Source organism: Stylophora pistillata, chromosome 10, assembly GCF_964205215.1.
Source record: "Stylophora pistillata chromosome 10, jaStyPist1.2, whole genome shotgun sequence".
In the NCBI taxonomy this organism is placed as follows: Eukaryota; Metazoa; Cnidaria; class Anthozoa; order Scleractinia; family Pocilloporidae; genus Stylophora; species Stylophora pistillata.
The window spans coordinates 11259327-11279168 of record NC_142528.1 but is presented as its reverse complement, the minus strand read 5'-3'; the positions used below and the strand labels follow the sequence as shown (position 1 = coordinate 11279168).

The 19842-nt window shown below is 37.4% G+C and overlaps 1 protein-coding gene and 1 long non-coding RNA gene across 2 annotated transcripts; both read right to left on the bottom strand.

The window, feature by feature from the left end:
- Positions 1-6500: 6500 nt before the first annotated feature.
- LOC111321638 (uncharacterized) lies at positions 6501-9892 on the bottom strand. The gene is made up of 5 exons (XM_022924578.2): positions 9400-9892; positions 9259-9302; positions 9116-9181; positions 8929-9007; positions 6501-8741 (listed from the first exon to the last, which is right to left on the bottom strand). Exons 1-5 carry the CDS (start codon positions 9574-9576, stop codon positions 7686-7688), a joined length of 1422 nt encoding a protein of 473 aa, XP_022780313.1. The 5' UTR covers positions 9577-9892; the 3' UTR covers positions 6501-7685.
- An 827-nt stretch (positions 9893-10719) lies between these two features.
- On the bottom strand, positions 10720-11893 carry LOC148721797 (uncharacterized). Its single transcript, XR_015992732.1, has 2 exons — positions 11784-11893; positions 10720-10957 (listed from the first exon to the last, which is right to left on the bottom strand). It is a non-coding gene; the product is annotated as an uncharacterized LOC148721797 (long non-coding RNA).
- Positions 11894-19842: the final 7949 nt, after the last annotated feature.

The window sequence follows — 19842 nt, the reverse complement described above, 5'->3', positions numbered from 1 at the left end:
AAGAGTGGGAAATAAAGGGAGAAGAAAAAGATAATGTTTTCAATAACATGCTGCGCTCGAGGAAACATTGACAAGATTGAAATCCTTTTAAAATCAGGGGTAAAATTAATTTAAGAAGGAGTAAATCGACTTAAAATGAGTTTCTACGAGTGTAAAAATACTCATTCTAGAAGAGATAGGATCGTTAATGCGTTGGATAATTTGTAATCGCCATTTGTGATACTTAAAGCATTACAATAAAAAAAAAGTTAGTCTTAATGAAACAATTCACGTTCGCCAGCAGACACTGGCAGTTGCGCGCTTAAAGTTATACCGATATTCGTTAAGACTTTTTCTGGGGTATTTTGAAACTGTTTCTCTTCATGGTGGGTAAAATACATGGAAACAAAATATGACAAAGAACATTAAACGTTATGCGCGGTAACGTTTGTGAAGATTTGCCGCCGCAGAAACTGGGCGACCTTTTGAGGTCGGAGGTAAACGTGATACTATTCATGGTTGAATTGGTCTTTATTTTTCTTATCTCAAAAACCACAGATAAGAGCAGCCTCTCACTTACTCAGTCAAATATAATTAAAGCCTTAAATATTTGGTATGCGTTCACAGATACCACTTTCACCCGTGGTGCGGTCGCGAGCACGATTTGTAGCTTCTAATTGCTTCATTGTGTTTATCATTATGATATTTCCCTGGTTCACATCAATCGTAAGGTTGAATTTAAGGAAGTGAAAGTGTTTTAAAAGCTTTTAATCGTAATCCTGCTTAAGTCTAAATCGGCTTTTAAGTCGATCAGATTTTATCAGACAAACATCATTTAAAGTAAATTTGAGAAGGTGTTTTTCGCGTTTTTGCTTTTATTTTTTCCGTCACTCTCTGTTTCTAGTCCGAGCTTTTGTATTCTTTATCCTCCATACGGTATTTTATTAGATCACTATAACTAATAAGAATGCTAAAAACAATTTAACCACATAGTTTTCAAATCGTAGCACTCACTGTTACCTACCAGGAGGCAGGGCGCTTCAGCTGCTACGGTAAACAAACGGTTTTCAGCTGAAATGTTGCTAGAGTTTGCCAATCTTCAAAGCGAAGTCACAAAACTTGAAATCACGAAAAATAAAGAGAGTTGAAAAAAGAGTTTTTGTTGTTAGCGTGACTGTCCATTAACCCTAGATTGTTATTTGCAGCTCAAATTTAATTTTAAAAGATAATAATATGAAAACTATGTTATACCGCACGTTCAAGTTGAATTGCGTTGACCCATGATAATACCATTCCTTTTAAGGCAACGGGCAGCGCCCAGTATAAATCTTGTCGTCGGTTTGAAATTTCTTACGCTACATTTGTTTGCAAATTCATTTTATGGCGGAGTTATTCAAAACTATTCTTGATTGTACAACGTCTTACAGTGTTGGTGTTTATTAAAGTCTTTTCGGAGTAACGCACACCCCATTACACATTACATTGCAATAACGAAACAACATTTTTCGCGCAACTCAAAAACAGTTCAGAGTCCATTTATGACATCATAAAGGTAATCGACATGTGGGTTTCATGAGTTGCTTAATGCAAATAGCGACCGCATTCTCTTTCAACTCATAGAAGTTTTTTCATTCCAAAGACTCTGTTGTCACTCCAGGCTGTCTTGATTTTCACTGGGTAAGTTCTAAAAAATTACGACAGTAGAGAATTGAAGGACTGTTGTTCAATCGTTTAGTTTTTGCAGTGACCGAGAAGTTCTGTTGACCATAAGAAGCTACAAACGATCAAACTTGATCAATCAAATACTCATGGTTGATATCGTTAAAACTCAGTAAAATATTTGACTGAATAAAGCATTACTTTACTCACTCCTGCAATTCTGTTATGATATTCACGACATCTCTAACAAATTATAAACAGCACACGAAATAAAAAAGCTGCTGATGTTTTTCCAACAACTACGAGAGCCTAAGCTGTCGCACTGAAGTTTACATCCACTTTGCAGTGAAAAATTCATTTTGAGTATAACCGTTGCCAATGTTTATTTAAAAAACTCAAAGTCATTGTCGTAAGTAATCCGTAAATATTTGACGAGGTACTAAGTGTTGGCCCGTCCTCCGGAACGGTTAGGTTTAAGTAGGAGGATATTAAAAGCTTTCAAAATCCTCGAACAAAAATACATGTCATTGAGAATTCTAGTCACATACACTTGTTTATTACCTCTGTGGGAGGCGTAACCCTTTTGAGAACTACATTTCCGGATGATTTTAACATTAATCATTTGTGTGTAAAGTCCATCTGATGAAGCGACGACAAAGGAACTCTCGGCGACGATTGTGGTCTTGGTATTCAGAGTGAGGGGCGATGTTCAGGCACCATACAGTAGCCTCAAACTACCACTCAAGCTGACTCATTTACCATAAACTTCTGGGGCTGTAGTACTACAAACGAGCTAGGATATTTTGCGCATTGTTCTGGATGTAAAAAAACGTGCAGTCCATAGAGTACTTTTCAGATCATTCTGTCAACAGCGATGAAGTTAGAACGCTCATATGGAATTTCCTGTCAGCCTTTAACTTAGAAAATAAGTTGATTTATGGAAAATTATGCCAAAATACAGCTCAATTTTGTATTGAAAAAATACTTGATTTTCATGATTTCATTTTAAAACATTTGCCACATTTTTTACTGGTTTCATTTTAACCACATTGTCACCATCACGATGTTTAAACTTCTTTTAAGTGGTCTTGATCAGTTCAAATCTTAAAAATTAAATCCAAACTTAATACAAAACTTAAAAGAGGAGCTTTTAGCTACTTCTTATGCTAAACTAACCACTAACACACACAAAGGATACATTCCGAAACTAAGAAAAAAGTTCGACATTCTGGTGATCAAAATTATTTCTGCAATGTTCTTTATGGTCAATAACTGACATTGAACGCCACTGAAGGATAATTTCAAATGATCAAAGTTAAAAAAAAGTCAGCCAAAGCTCGTTCTATATTTCGGACGAGTCGTCGACCGATAGGCGCAAAAGAAAAAAATTCCGTGTGCGACATGTGGTGTTAATCTTTACTAACTGACTTGTAATCCAAATAAAAAAATTATATCTGATCTTCCTGGTGAAAATAAAAATCGACCCTTTGAAATAGATGCTTGGCGCAATACAGCTAAAGGTTTCTAAATGTAGTTTACTGTCTTTTAAAAACAATTCTAGGTATAAAATATGTGGATATCTTTTAGCTAACAGTGGGAAGTGTTTACTACAGGTATTTTATTTCTAGAAGAAACCCGGGATAAATTTTGTTGGTTGATTTATTTTAAATGTCAGCTCTGATTCATATGGCTTTTGACAGCTGCATTAGAAGGGGCCCGGAAAGCCTTCCCGGCCTTTGGGAGCAGAATGAAAATCCCATTTTCCGTATAGTCGCTACTATCATGATAAAGGATGACATCTTGATGGAATAAAACCACCTCTCTATTCGACCTCCATCTATTTTTTACTTTCAGTCTCTTCTCAAGATGTCTTTTGCGCACTTGCTTTTTCGCTCGTTTTACGCCAAGCGAGAGTTTGCCGCATGCAAAATTGAAACAAGCTTAGCCTTGAATCCTGATGAGAACCTGAACATTTCTTCCTTCCCTTGCTCTTGATAAATGTTTGACATCTTTCGTCAAGATCCAAACAGTTTCTATATCTAACCAAATCCATTTATGTAAAACAACCAGAATGAGGAACTCAGTGGTGTCCGGATAGATCAAGTTTTAATTCTTTCTATGTTGAATTATTAATCGTTCCAACACGTCCTTTAAATCAAATATTTCATCAGGTTGTCAGTCTCGCATGCTCACGTGTAGCTATGTCATGGCCCAACCCCATGACGTGGAAAGTTCTCTCCTTGGGCTGATAAGTACTATGAAAACATAAGTATTTATCCAGTCATGAAAAGGTGCTAAATGTAACCTTTGTCAAGCGCTAACGCACCCAACTGAAGTATACGTAAATAGTTACACTGACTTAAGTTTTCCATATTTATTAGAGTTTCAGCAAAGAAAAATCAGTACCCACCCATTTTTGCCTACAGTGAGATTGTTTATGAGGGCATTTTACCGGATGTCGATTTGAAATTATTGATCAATTCAAAGTTACTCTCCTGAATGTGGTTTTCCAAAACTGCAATGGGCGCATTTACTGTTATGAAATCGAAGAACACCTAAAAATTCCAGGAAATTCTCAGAAAATAATATTCGCGATATAAGACGGATCTTCAAAAGTCTACAAAATGTATCCTGTTTACGACAAATTTTAATACTCTTTAATTCTTGGAGGTTCAATTTCAACTTGGATGTTTTCCATTTCATTTATGGAAGGATGAAGTTACGCATTGCGATTATGACTTCACAATAACATGTTTTTCAGAGAGTATTTTTCAGATGAAATTTGTATCATTGCATTGCGTCATTGTGTTATTTTAAAACTTCACTGCCCACAGCTTTCATAGTTAGGCGAAAATATACGAGATATACGTTACGTTCGGCATTGCCGAGAAAACGGGTTAGCTGTAAAGTTATCCGTTAATTTTCTAGAATTGAACGAATCCCTGCATTTCTTTTCATGCGAGCTTTTTTATTCTCATTTGCCAACGAAAGTTTATTATTCTGCGGCGGAGAACGCTTTGTGACTTGTTTCTATTTTTCAGTACGTGTTGTATTAACAGTTTGTTACCACAGAAGAAGATGGTTTTTTAATCAGGTAGGTAAATAAAATTGATAATAATGTGTTTACCGAAGGCCCTAACTTTCCAAATTGATCGATTTTTCCGGTGAGACCAGCTGGAAGCCATCCGGTTCAAATTCTGGGCCACGAACGATCAGCTGAAAACTCTCTTCGGACGCGTATTCCATCTGGAAACCTCCCTTGTTTGAGTTCTAGCACGTAACTGCGTTGGTTGAATTTAAAAGTGGGTGTTGTGTCGGTTGTGGTAATTTCTTATCCTAATACTCAGCTAAATGACTTTCGTGATGTCAGTTGTCCATATTTTTTTCTAGAAACCCCATTCTACAAAGTACATAATAATATTTCGAATTACAGTTTGTCAGATTTGGGGTGTGAAACTAAATAACTAATTGCTATGTTGTCTTCTCTTAACGAATGCATTGTTAATTAATTATATCCCTGCAGGTAAAAGTACGTGTTCGCGATGAAAAAGCCAGTATAGGAAATCAAAGCGTCGCACAAAAAATTTCTCCAGCCTTTTAAGGGCATGTTTAGTACATTCATCAAGTTTTGCCGAACTTTTCTCAAAAAATTTCGCCCCTCATATTAAGGCAAAGAACAGCCACGGGAAACATTCTAGAATGATTGATCTACACCTTCTACGCGACAGTTTTTTATACCGGCTTCAGGACCGAGAACAATCTTGGCGACCAACTGTGACGTTTTCTCGATGTCAGGTTTTATTATTGGACACTCTGATGCTAAAAAAGCTTTGAGACAGAAGAGTTTTTCTTCCATTTAAACCCAATGAGATACAGAATTTTAAACTCGATAAGACACAGAATTTTAGTCCAGGTTTATACAACAGTCTTGACAATAAATTGTGACGTTATCTCAGTGTCGAGTTTTATTATTGGAAACTCTGAGATTAACATGAACAGCCTTGAGACATGAGATTTTCTTTCATTTATACCCAATGAGCTACAGAATTTTACCCAAGTTTTATGTTAAAAAAAAAAAGCTGCTTCTCTCGATATTCATGTATCGTGCAGTTTTTTGTTTCGGTGCGATTTTCGTTTAATAAAAATGCAAAATTTTTTATGCCAATTCAAAGTGCACTTTTGCACCAAGCCTTTGTCGTTTAACGCGTACTAATCTAATAGGAGTGCTTTTTATCAGTATTTATCAAAGCAGTTGTCTTATTCTGGCCAAGAACTACATAAGTAGTGAGAATTGAATATTTCATGACATGATTACGAAATCACACCTCGACTAACAAGAACTTTTTTTTGAATCCCTAACGTTGCAAGTATTCCCATTGAACCGGGCTACTTTAGGAATATTATTTTCAGTTAATTATTTCTGTAAAATTACATCCTTGACGGCTCGACTTTAGGCACACATCATCGATGATATTCAACCTACCCGGGAGCCCTTGACAATTCGTAATAAAGCAAGTTTGATTTATTATTTCAGATAATCGCAAATACGCAGCGCGTGCATGTAAACATTCTTATCTTTTATTCGAGTTACCCGAGTGAAGCTGAAACATCCATGAGCTAACCAGATGAAAATGTCGTAGATTAACTCTGAAGTGTTGTCGCAGCTTTTCCGTCAGTGGAAAAAGTGAAAAGTTTTTTGTATTTACATTGCTAGCAAGAAGCCTCGTAAATTGCCGTCGTTTCTTCAAACGAAAACATTTAATGTCGATACCAGGAAAATCACATTGGCAACAATACATAGACAGACAGCTAACAGGGTATATTTTACAATTACGACGATAACAAAGCAAAACGATCCAAAATGAGTGTAATATTTTTTGTTAACTTTTATTTTGGTTATTACACTTCTCCTGTACATAATTTTAACTCAACGGCCGCTAAGGACCTACAAATAGCGCCCACACATGTAGGCAGTTTTATTAATCTCGCCGACTGAAATATTCAACAAAAAACGTATCGAATAATTCTTCATGGCTTATCACAAAATTTGCAAGATTTCAAATCGAGGATTAAGTGCATTCTGTGAATATCTAACAATCTTCAATTTACATGTTTTCATTACAAAGTATGACAATTATAATAACGTTGTCGATGACGGTTTCTAAGTCTTCATTCGCGAAGCTAAGATCGTATACGCAACTTTAATTTTTTCGCCTATTTCAAGTTCTTTCTGGTTAATGCTGTTTTTTTGTATTGGAAAAAAACAAAAAACAAATAATTCTGGCTTCGTGGCTCAATAAACAATGTCCACTCTAAACACGTTTGTGTGAACTGTTGTAGACTAAGGATAAAACTTTGCTTTATAGCAAAAATTACACAATTCTCTCCCAATATTTCTCCCAGTTGATGTAAATGAGTACAACTTAGTTTGCTCACAGTTCGGATCCTTTGTGATCATCGACGACAGAGAGCTCGAACCAGCGGGATAACGGTTTTATCACAAGCGTTCTAGAATTTGAAACTAGACTTTCAGTTTACCTGTCGTTCGATCGGGCACAATTTGGTTTTTTGGGTCACGAGGAAGAAGTTATTGTTAGGATTGCCCGATGTTTCAGTTCATTTGCAGACATCGCATCTGTATTTAATCGTGGCCCTATGTTTTGATTAAAGCACAGATGCTTGCTTATAGGTTAGATTTAATCAAAACGACAACCCTCAAATCCTACAGAAAAACCCAACAATGAACTCTTATAACTTGAAGGCTACCGTGCGAGAAAATCGGGTCAATTTCGGAGCTGTTACGACACCGACGTCAAAGATGTCGCAAAGGTTTCGATATTTATACTCTTCTAGCCTATTGTCATCTAACGAACTGAAGTAAGAAACGCTCAATCCATGCTCAAATGATCCATTAGCATGGCGCAAAGGTCATCAAGCGACCGTAAAATTGTTGACAACTGTATACGCATCCAAGTCTGTGACCGAATGAACTGGAAATGAAACTCTCGCTAGTTGATAGTAGTTTCAACTGAAATGATTTCTGCGTTTCACCTTTGCCGAAAGAACCCTTTATCAGTTAAACACTCTTTCACCGTAACTGTAACATAGTTTGATGTTACATCAGTAATGAAGATCTGGTCAATCAAAGGCTTTCTCCAGCTTTCAACTGGCGTAGACTTAGTGGAGTGTTCATTTTCGCTTGGTAGGCAAGCGCGAGAAGCATATGTATTTTCCGTCATCTCCGAGACAAGCAACTCTCCGTTACGGCGGTGTTTATTTTGCGCTGACAAACTTCTATAAAATTCATCGGAGCCACTGATGGCTGTATCAGTCTGATTCTGGCCGCCTTCACCGCGAAAAATTTTGCCTGACTTGCCAGGTTTTGCGTGGCTGCCTTTGTCAAAGTCCGTGACGGAGGATACATTGACAAAGTTCTCGCCATTCATTTTCATTGTCATTTGTTTCAATTCTCCGTTGCTGCCAATTTCAGCATTGCTTATGCCTTCTCGACGTTTCTGTAAAGCCGTCTTCGTGATTTCACGTTCTGCTGAGTCGAGATAAACCTTATCGGCAACTTTCACAGCTTCACGCCATGGTTTGCCGGATGTACTACCCCAGAGAGAACCTTTTTCATCATGACCGTTTAATCCTTCCGAATTTATCTTTAATTTCGTCTCCTGAGGGATACTAGCTTTGCTCAAGGAGAAATCTTCCTTTTCTTCTCCAGAAATCGGCCCATTCGGCGGGAGCTCAGAGCTGGAATTATTGCTGTGTTTTTCCCGTGAACTTCCCGCGTCATTAACGTTGAGTGTTGCCATTTTGTGGTCTGCCAGAGGTTTTCCTGTTTGGGTGCTCTGTAAGCGCGGTGCTGCATCCGAGCTTGATAAACTTAATTCCGAGCCAAGAACTTGTTGTGGAGAATGCAAACACGCTGACGGATTATCTTCAGTGTCATTGAATTCAAATTCGTTACTTGTAGCATCGTCACCAACAAAACTAGAATCACTGCTGTCGCTTTCATGCAAGCTTCCTCTGCAATCTTCGTCTTCAATGCCATCCCAACCTAGTGAATTCCCATCGCCTCTCATGAAGAAACTTGGACCCTGAAATTACAAACAAATGTCGCAATAATTAATATTTCTACATTGGACATTGACAAGGCAAAATATGCTTAAGCTGGCCACAACGTTTATATTGCAATGTCTTCTTAGCGCGCGTGTTGTCGCAGTCGACATTTTTAACGTATTTAAATTGCAATATTCCTCCATACAACGAGACGTCAACACTAACCGTTTCAAGTCTCGGCTTTTTATTAGAAGTTGTTGCAATCCCTCGTTGCCACCTTGAACGTTTCCCTCTTCGCCTTCGACTGAAATTACAAAAGATGCAAATAAAAACCAAACGTGTCATCCAGACGCAAAACTCTAGCACTGCATAATCAGATGGAAAGCTCTGAAATTACGACATTCCCATCTACCTGTTTTCATACGCCAAAAGCAGTCGAGCGTCAAGGATATTATCGGCCGGTTCCCAGGTGTTGTGTCTGAAAAATTCAACAAAATATTCTAATCAGTTTGTAGCCGTGAAATAATTTTATTGTCGATGCAAAATTGTACTTACTTTGCAGACCACCCCTTCCACTTCACCAAGTACTCGATTTTACCCTGTCAAAAAAATACAAGCAGAAAATTCACATTTAGAGAAGCACTTCTAGCGAAAATCAACACGGATATGACACGGTTTCGACAGCAGATTTCTTACCTTTCGGGTTCGTTTTTTCAAGATACATTCGGCAGCGAAAATGCCATCAACTGGCGGTGTGTTGTCGCTGTTTTCTACCGTGGACAGTGCTTCGGCCATCTCTCCATTGACGTTCATTGCTGTCTCGGCTGGAAATTCAATATTTACTTGGCCCGAGGGAATTCGAATTTCATTCATTGTCCATCCCGTAATATTAACCAAAACAATCACGAATTACGTCACAGCGAAAGGACCCTATGGGCTGCGAAATCGCTTTTTATCGCTTCTCCAAAGGTAAAATTGGCCTTTTTCACTTCTTTCAAAGGTGTTGAATTAAAACGTCTACAGAAACACTCGGTAAATTGTCGTTGAGAGAGAAAGGCTGAGTGTTGCTGCCGACTCTGTTTTAAAATGCTCGCCAACGCTATTTCAACGTGCTATCAAAGATAATCTGACCATCTGACGTCACGAAACACTTGCAAATAAGAAGAAATTGCCTGACTCGGCTAAAAGCGTTGTATGAGTATAAGAACACGTATGAAACTAAAATAGCTTTAACCAGTTTTTATAATGCTGATGCACCAGTATTTGTTTCACACGTGGAAAACGTTTTAGTTTCGAACTATTGTCTTGTCCATTTCCAGCTTTTCGTGGAAGACATGTCATTGTCACCTCAAAGTTACCAGCAATTAAAACCTGTGTAATAAAATATTGGTAAAAAGTTCTTTTTACAACTAAAACGTGAGGAAACCTTTGGTGTAATTGTCGCTCAGGCTGGGTTTCAAATTTAATCAAATCCCTTTGAATTGACGTGCGCCGGTTCTTTGTATCCGTTTTCAGCCATCGAAAGAACCATGAATCACAAGAGTGATTTCTGTAAAATTGCACATGTCTTAAAATGTCAGCAGAAAAGTCCCATGTTCAGACAAGTGTGAGAAGCACATGACGCGAATTTTGCGAGAGAAGTATTTATTGTAGATTGTAAAGCTAGAAGAAAAAAAAGACTACCAAGGCTTCTCGCTTCGATTTCAAGGCAAAGATTAGATCGACTTAACCTAAGCCAAATGTTGTACTGTAGACAAACATTTTGATAAAATCTAAAGAGAATCGACAATAAAATGTAACGGAGTTACAGTTATGTGTTTCTTAAATATTTTTCTAAAGAGTTGTTATATTTTTCGAAGAAAAGAGCGGAATTGATCTTCCTTCCCACTTCGAAGAATTGCATTATTAGCGAATTGGAAACGGGAAGCGGTTATTCATGTGAGGAAGCTTAATGAAACTGTAGATCCCTTCGTAAGATAAATGAACGTGTTTAAGCTATTTTAAACTCCAAGAGAGACTAAAATAGATACTTTTAATATTACTTGTAATTTTTGTTTATATGCCCCGACAAGGCGTTGAAGAAATAAACCACGTCACAAATGTTAAACCATAAAGTTCATCATCCGACTACGAGAAAGCCTTTTCTTCGTCACAAACTCTCAGTGCTCCTGCGTGTCCCTTGACTCAGTATCATGCAGACGCTTTGTACTGTGTAAACTTTTTTGTCCGAAATCCCAGCTGCTTCGGTGATTTCCTGAAAAACATTTGTCATTGACGAAATAAACTCTAGCAAAGTATAAAAAAATATATGAATATGCAATTTCGTCATCTGGCAAAAGCGACTTTGTTGACGTTGACGTCGTTGCGCGCGGAGCGTCGGCGAAAAATATAATTTTCATGGAAACAAATAATTCAAGTCACTTTTCTTAATCTGACTACTCCAATCGAAACAAGATTCTGTTCAGTTGTTAATTGCGAAAAATACGTGGGTTTCTTTGAGAGTAATCTCGTCACTGATCTTTTGATGCCATCGAATTTCGTAAAGAAAAACTAAATGGCCCACGCTACTATTCACAGAAATGCAATCAGAGTTAAACATGAACTCTAAGTGAACATGACTTTTTTCCAGTCCATGAATTTTGGGTATCTTTTGTGATAAGTGGAGTTAATTGAGCTACCAAATGCCACAAATAGCTCGACTTTCTGAGGGTTAAATAACAACTAATGTCTTAGACATTAGTGTGGCAGAAATGAACAGCTACTTGCATTATGATTTCGTCCTTCATTTTCATTTTTGGTAAACCCACATGCCGTAATTCAGCGAAGGCAACGATTTTAGACATTCGGACCTTAACTTCTAAACGCTCTAGAAAATTTTACGTTTATGATAATATTTTTAAGGCAAAAAATAAATCAGTAAAACAAACTAAAAGACATGTTACAAATGGTGTATTTTTCGTATCAGTGAGGGAAATTTTGAAAAGTTTCGATCCTTCAAAGTCACGCTTGTATCGGTATAATTCACGAGCGCACGACAGATTTAGAAACAAAATGAAAGTGAACAAAAATGATGTTCTTACAGAATCATGTAACCTCCATCCAGAATTCAGAGTGGAAATCGCTTATGACAGAATTTTCCACCTTAGAAAAGCATCCTGGGAAATTTTACAAGATGGAGTAGACATGGCTTTTTCCAGGGCTAACTTGACAGGAAATAACACGTTTTCTTTTTCCAATCAGTCCTTATTTTTGTTAGCATTCTATTCTTCATCCCGTTCTTGAAAAAGTCAATTTCGAGACTTTCGGCAAAGGTTGAAAAAAGACCATTACACTCTTTTTATTTTCAAAATTACAATAAAAGTTTTATTGACTTGGACACAACGCAGTGAATTATGGCGTGTGAAGAAAAGGATTACTGAATTCAAGCGACGGACACGAGCGGTAAACGTGAAAGAATGATATGAACGAAAGTTGTATGGGAAAAAACGAGGTAAAGCAGAATAGGAAGAAGTCAGAGATGGTCGGGGAGTCTTGGTGAGGAAGAAATTGGCAATGATCAAAACTTAGCTCAAGATGTCTCGGTAGAACGCTTCTGAAAATAATAACGAGTTTTTCCCTCTTCTTCGCGATTCTCTCGACTGGAAAAGAACACAAAGCATTCATTCGGAGGTGTTACGGTGATTTTCCCTACTATTATTAGTAGCCGAAACACAAGCAATTCCGGATTGTACACCCTTTTAAGGTTTTCAACTGGTATATGACATATTTGTGAATCGTTGATGAAGAAGGAAGAGCTAAGAGTACAAATTTAGAAACGTCTGCATCTAATCTGCCAGCTGTCGACATGCCATGAATAAGGTAACTATGAGAAAACTTCTAATATTGGAGAACTGTGTGATTCGAAATTAAAAGAAGAAAATTGTGACTGTGTGATTCGAAATTAAGAGAAAAAAGGTCTGACTCACGCAAACGGGAAGACAGACGGTGGATCTGCAGCGGCTGTTTGTATGTTTAATTTTTGTCACCTCACTACTTTTGTATGGGTTTTAAGACACTTGTTTTGAACATTTTAGACTTGCTCAAAGAAAAACACTGAAAGGCGGAAAAGAGACCGAAAAAAAAAAAGATTATCTTCAAAAATTAGCAGCTATAATGTTTTCTTGCAATTCTTTGCGCGTTTTTAGTGACACTCGTATACGGTGGTAGTAAGGGAATCTGACAGGTTCGACTTCCGCAGGAAACAGGACGTTGTTTTTGAATGACGGGCATACTGTCAGGCTGTGGCGTATTTTCCCAACCATTCTGACTTCATGGGTTTTACCTTTTCCATGTAAATTAATTTTAAGAAAGTACTTGGGCAATCCATTTCACGTCATGTGGATGGTAAGGAACTTTGTGAGTTTGAAAAAAAGCGACTTTGCGAGCGTGAACTGGTCCTGTTGTATAAGGGATTCGTTTTGCAAGCATTGGCAAATCTTTAGAACCCTCTCGCCTTCAGGAGTGACTAAAAAAATAAATTCTCCTTATAGGATCATTCCACTGTCAAACAGACAAGAGATGAGAAGAAAAACAATACCATTTGGGGAAAAAATTATTTCATTTTAAGTAAGGAGAATCATAATTTGAGATCTTGGGAGTTAAATTGCTAAATTTTAAAATTTTTTCTTTCGAAACCTACCTTTAAATTGATTGAGGCTAAAAATGTTTTGAGCAGAGAGAACAATAAAGGAAGGCAGTAATAAACCCTATAGAAACAACGATGGAGAAAATTACGAGGACTTTAAGAAGAAGACGAACTTGAATAAAATTGGCGAACAGTTTTTTTGAGATGCGCAAACCTTAATCAAGATTCGCCAGCGCTCTGAAAATCTGTACAGAAACAAGAGCGGACAAAAATAATCTGTTAAGTTTTCGATATGGAAGACTAGAGTAACAACTCAATATTAGCATTCAATTCTATAAATTCGTATCGCATATACCGAAAATTTATTAACTCTTGCCGAATAGTAGATTTTGACGCAGACGCAGTAAAGTTATATAATATCGCTGTCCAATATAATTAACGTTAACTGTCATTAAAACACAAATAAACAAAAGAGGATCCATTAGATATATTATAGGAAAAGAAAGTTTTCATCAGCGTCTCGAGAAATTACAACACGAAAGAGGTTTTCAAGTTTTTGCGAGAAAAACGTTTTGTAGTATGTTAAAATGTTTAAAACGTTTAAAACGTTTATGTAGTATGTGAACAGAATACTATGAACTACGTCTGAGTGTAACATTGGCGGGGACACAACATAAAAGCTGTATTCAATTTGAATAAAAAAAGAAGTGGTGAAATGATTACGTCGAAGGTTTTTATCGCCGATGGAAAAGTTCATTAACATAAAAATATACTTTTAATTTATTGATGAGGTATTAATTACTCTCCGAAAGGAAGTTGGAAAGAATCATAATTAGCGAAATCTGCCAGCTCTTTATTTTTTTTAGCAGGAGGAATTCATAACATGTACCGAAGCAAGATTTCTTTTTTGACTCAAAGACAAAAGGAATTAAATATTTTAATTGAAGAACATATGAATGTAATCAATTTAATACACGTCTGATACTAAAGCATATTTGTATGGGCGCTCTTCGATTGAGTACATATCGCAACTTCAAACTTGAACAATCAGAATGGCTAATATTGTAATAAATATCACTTTCTCAATTCATTTAGAGATCAAGAATTATTATTCCTGCCTGAAAATCTTTTTTTCTCGTTTTTTAAATCACATAAAGAGAGTCTAAACATAAAGGGAATCAGTTAAATTGGGTTCCACATTGATTGTTACGCACGCTAAAAACTGTTATTTCTCATATACAAGCTTTTGTAAATCAACCCTGATACTGTTTCTAGTTGTAATCAGTGTTTCCTATGCGGTAACGGCCAGGTTTAGGTCTGAGTCCAGTATTAGTTTAAGCTATCGACTTTTAATTCACATAGACAAACATAGGACAGCGTTTGTATCACTCAATACTTAAATATCAGTGGAATCAGTGCTTCCTATACAGGTTCGTTCATCCTAAAAAGCCCTAAAAAATATTTGGAGAATACTTCGAAGAAAATATAGGCTAATATTGCTGAACAAGAGTTTGTCGCGATCGGCCCATATTCTGCATCGAATCGATGCAATACACAGAGTTGAGAAAAGTACTTTAGGTATCTGTGTCATGTAAGAGAAACGGATAGATTTCTTTTTATTTCAATTGGAAGAAGATGAACTGTTTGTGCGTTAAAACCCCAATCTGCTTTCTATGTAAAGCTCTATGTTCCACTTCTTCAAAAATCACACACATTCGTGTGGTGTTTTTTGAGCACAATCAAGAAATTTTGTCAACAAAAAAAAACCTGATCTAAAAAAAAAAGTAAAATATTCACGTCCTATAAAGAAGCCTTCAGCGTTTTCTATTGAACCTGGCATTTGTCAATTAAAATAAAAATCATGAAGCCCATGCAGAGGCACAACTACCAATCCTGAGGCGGACTTTTTGATTTTAATTATTGAATCGCAAATTGACGTCAAATATCTGGCGCACACTTGACAATGTCACTTAAAAGAACATCCTACCGACCTGGTCAAGCACGAACCTACGAAAATTTTTTGTTTCTTCTGTTTTTTGTTTTCCTTGTAAAGAAGGAAAATAAACAGGGGCTTGTACATGCGTTATTTACATTTTTTCGTGCGCTGTCTGAAGAAATCAAACATGTGCGTGATCAGTTCAAAGAAATGACAAGGTGAAACTACTCAGGAAACGTTTTGACGCATACAAATCAGTACGTTGAAATGTGTGTAAATATATTAATGAAGTGGATTTGTTGATTTATAGAGTGTAACATTACAGTTCAAACATTGGGCGCCAAAGAAACTTTCGAAAATGTCGAAAAAATGTGAAAAAGTTGCTCGAGATGACGTCAAGGCCTAACCATCAAGTTTGCATTGGCTGTAACAAGAGAAAATGTCTCATTATTTTCTCTTAGCTGTAAGTTTTAAGGATATTTCTAAATAAGAAATAAACAGGATGCAAGTTGAAAAAGTCGTATGAAGTTGACAGGGCTTATGGCAAACAAAAAGTTATTCATTGTGATATTACAGACATCTTCATCATTGAAGAAAGTGCGTTTTTTGGAAAAGAGATATTGAATACTGTCGAGGGTGTGTACGTGTAGCGAGCCTGGTGAAAGGGACTGTTAATAGGAAGCGGTAACTGTTACTGACGATTCGTCAGATGAGCGGAAGTTATTATCTTAGTCAAGTAGGCTTAGGAACCACTTAACAAGCACCTGGGTGTTCAGTGCTCAACTTCAGCCCAAAGTCAAGTAAGATCATGTTACGAAGTAGTCAAAAGAAGAGGCTTTTGTTATTAATTTTAAAACCGTACAACCAAGCTCCCTTTCAATCAAATAATTTGGATATATCAACAAAGTTGAAATGGTAAATTGGCCACCGTAATGATTACAAAAGCTGACGTTTCCAGCGTTAGCCCTTCGTCGGAGCGAATAGAGGAATTGTGGGTTGTGTGTGCTTTTATAGGCAGAAAATGGAGCTACGTTATTGGTGGATGCATGGCAACGAGAAAAACAGTTTCTTTCGAAACTATCAGCCTTTATCCCTTTCAATCAAAGTTTGGACGTGTGACGACCTTCTAGCTATTCTTGACGAGACTGTGTTACTTCAAGGACCTCTTCAGGAGGATTGTTCCTGACAGGGGGCGCTGCTGTAGAGAAAATACGTTTTCCCTTTGCGAGGCGACTATCACTAGGAGCGATTCTACGGGACCATGTTATAGATGCATTAAAGTTGGGGTGAAATTATTAATGCACTTGTACTTTAAGAATAAGGTTAATCCTTACGGCGCCATTAGCGATAAGTTTGACCTTTGGCTAACCCATACCACATATCCTGTGAGCCTCTTTTATGTAAAACAGAATAGCAAATCAGCTTATGTTTACGCCTTGAGTGCAAAATTGTTCAAAAGACTAGCGCACTATTCTGATAGGTCAGGACAAGAAAATATTCTCCCGCTAAACCATACGGTGCGGGTCAGGCTTACGCTTATACTGAAAACTGGAAGCGCTTGTTTGCGAGAGAAAGCTACAGTTTGGATGGATGGAAAAAGAATTCAACAAGGTGCAGGGCGCGAAAAAAGTTGACTGTAGTTCTTCTTTTTAACGTCCCTTTCGCTTGAACTTTAAAAGGAGTGGTGTCATAACTTTTACATACAGTCGAACCTGTATAAAGCGGTACGGTGTTAAGCAGTCACCCGGTCGGCCGCCCGCCGTTAAGCGGTCGGTTGTCAAAGTCCCTTATTTGTTTCTCTCAATTATTTTCATTTCCAACACTATTTAGGGGTCATCATTGTGTAGTCTTCTATCTGTATTGAACGGTCTTTTAAAACCAAACTACTCAAACAAAAATGAGAATAATCTTTCTAAAGTAAATTCTAATCCATGCTTCTCCCCCAAAATCAAAGTAAATAGTATTTTTGGGCAAGATTCTGCAATTAAGTGTTCAATTATGGCATTAGGTGGCGTGGTGTGTCGCTTTTAATAATACCCCTACTCTCTGAAACCTGTATTAAGCGCTATCCCCTATGGGCGACCGCTTACTGTACAGGTTTGACTGTACTGTGTTATAGTCCATTATCACTCTATTAACCTTTTGAAAGCAACAAGTAGTGAGGAAATTAACAAGGAAATTAAATGAGTTCAAAACACTATTTCAAATTTTGTCACTTAAAATGTTGAAAAAAAACATCCTATTTATCTATTTATTTATTTATTTATTTATTTATTAACTTCTCCACTACAAAGTAAGGCAGGGGAACCGCAACAGCGGGTAACCAGTTACTGCGGGTCCTGAGAAATAAATCGACTATACTGAAAAAAAAAATTAAAAAAGATACAATCACAAAAACAAGTAAAAGAATCTAAAAATAGGTACAATTACATGCAGCATGTAATGGGCATAGCAAGGCTTCTACAGCGATTACACTTGAGATATACAGTTTTGAACGAACGGGGGTTATTAACATCGTAGGTAGCACTAATGGCAGAATCATTGTATCGCCTCACCCTCATAGTAGCCCTAAAATAATAGATACTGTCCATATTATGCTCAAGTTCATCGGCAAGTGTGTTCCAAATTCGCGTAGATCTGATAAGAAAATATTCAGTAAAATGTTGAAGTTCTATATCTACTGACAGTATATTTGATGACATTAGTGTTCGATCTTGTGTTTCTTCCGGTAGATCGAATACGGGGAAAATGTTGCTATCTACTTTAACAAGACCGTGGGTCAGTTTAAAGAAAAATACCATATCAAGATATTCGTGCCACTTTGTGTTATGGGAAGCAACTCCAACGATTTCAACCTTTCCGTATAAGAAACTGGGCTCAAAAAAGGCAATTTCAGAATATAAATATAGAGGCAAGACCGATACAATGTAGATAAGTTTTAAAACGGAGCACTATATTTCGGCTGGCCAGCCGCAATATAGTGCTCCGTTTTAAAACTTATCTACGTTGTATCGGTCTTGCCTCTATATTTGTATTGACTATATTCGTTATTTTGGGCCGATTGGATCGCTGCTGATCGAACGTACAAGAGTAGGATTATCGTCCACGGTTGCTTGCTGAACATTTCACAATTTCAGAATGTATTTAGTTGCGCGCCTTTGCGTTCTCTCAATACAAGAGATGAGTTCACGGATTGGGGTGCCGTCAAAACCAACATTCCAAATTCCAATTCGATCTGGAACAGTGGACAAGAATAGCCACCCAGTGGATGTCCATTGTTAAATCATTTATTTATTTATTTATATTTTATTTATTTATTTATTTGCGAGGCGTAACCGAACAGCGGCCGAACCAATGTTAAGTACATTAAGCGTCTTATGGTTGTATCTTGTATAGTTCGAGTATTTCTCTTAATGTATCCCAACAATTTATTAGCTCTGCCCGTCTGTTCATTTACATGATGGCTCCAAGTCAAATCATCCGATACGTAAACCCCGAGATCGCATTCGGTCGTCACGCACTCCAGAGGGCTGTCCTTGATGGTATATGACGAAACAGCAGGGTGGATCTTTCTCGTGATCATCTGGAACTTGCATTTCTTCTCACTGAAGGAGAGACGGAGGTTTCATGTCCAGGACACAAGGTGGTCTAAATCAGTTTGTAGAACAGCAACATCTTCAGCGGATTTGATCTGCTTAAATACTTTCACATCGTCGACAAACATAGTGATGCAGCTGTTATCTACTGCGTCCGGTAGGTCGTTAACATGCAACACAAACAGAGCTGGTCCCAGGGTGGATCCTTGAGGAACTCCGGAGATGATGAGCAAAGATTCAGACATCGCTCCGAGCACAGTCACTCTTTGACGTCGGTTGATTAAGTAAGAGTTAAACCACCGAAGTAAGTTATCCCTGAATCCGAAGACACGCAGTTTGTACAGTAGGCGTTGGTGGCACACCGTATCGAAGGCTTTTGACATATCCATATATACCGTGTCCACCTGACCACCACAGTCAAGCGCTGACCCAGTATAATAAAGAGCTTCCAGGAGATTTGTGGTACAGGACTTGCCACTCAGAGATCCGTGTTGGCACAATTTTGCAACCTCAGCTAGCCGATCCTTAAAACTGTTAAGCACGCACTTCTCTAAGACCTTGGATATCAGTGATAACAACAACAACAACAACAGCGTTTGTTTAAACACAATAAAAAAATTCAGCAAAAGCTGATGTGGTCGTGTACAAACAATAAGACTAAATTCCTAACTAATTACAAGTAATGCAAGATTTCTACATATTTACAGCAATAAAAATTCTACATAGTACATCATTATAATATACGGGGCTTAAAAATACATTCGAGTGACCTTTTAAAAGCGCCAACGTCTTGAATTGATTTCATTTGATTTTCCAGAGCGTTCCACCGAGTAATTGACTTGTATGAGCATGATTTCTTGACCATGTCGGTCTTAGGTCTAGGTAACTTAAATGTCATTTTCCTCCTGAGGTCGTAACTAATTACATACTTTTCAAAACGACAGTTCATAGGACATGATAAAAGATGATGATAAGCCTGATGC

What these genes read in the sequence shown, in the direction of transcription:
- LOC111321638 (XM_022924578.2), bottom strand. Translation starts at nt 9,576, where the DNA reads ATGAATGAAATTCGAATTCCCTCGGGCCAAGTAAATATTGAATTTCCA. An exon ending in TGGAAGGGGTGGTCTGCAAA is followed by an intron (nt 9,182 to 9,258) that starts GTAAGTACAATT and finishes TGAATTTTTCAG; the next exon opens with ACACAACACCTGGGAACCGG. An exon ending in AAAAGCCGAGACTTGAAACG is followed by an intron (nt 8,742 to 8,928) that starts GTTAGTGTTGAC and finishes TTGTAATTTCAG; the next exon opens with GGTCCAAGTTTCTTCATGAG.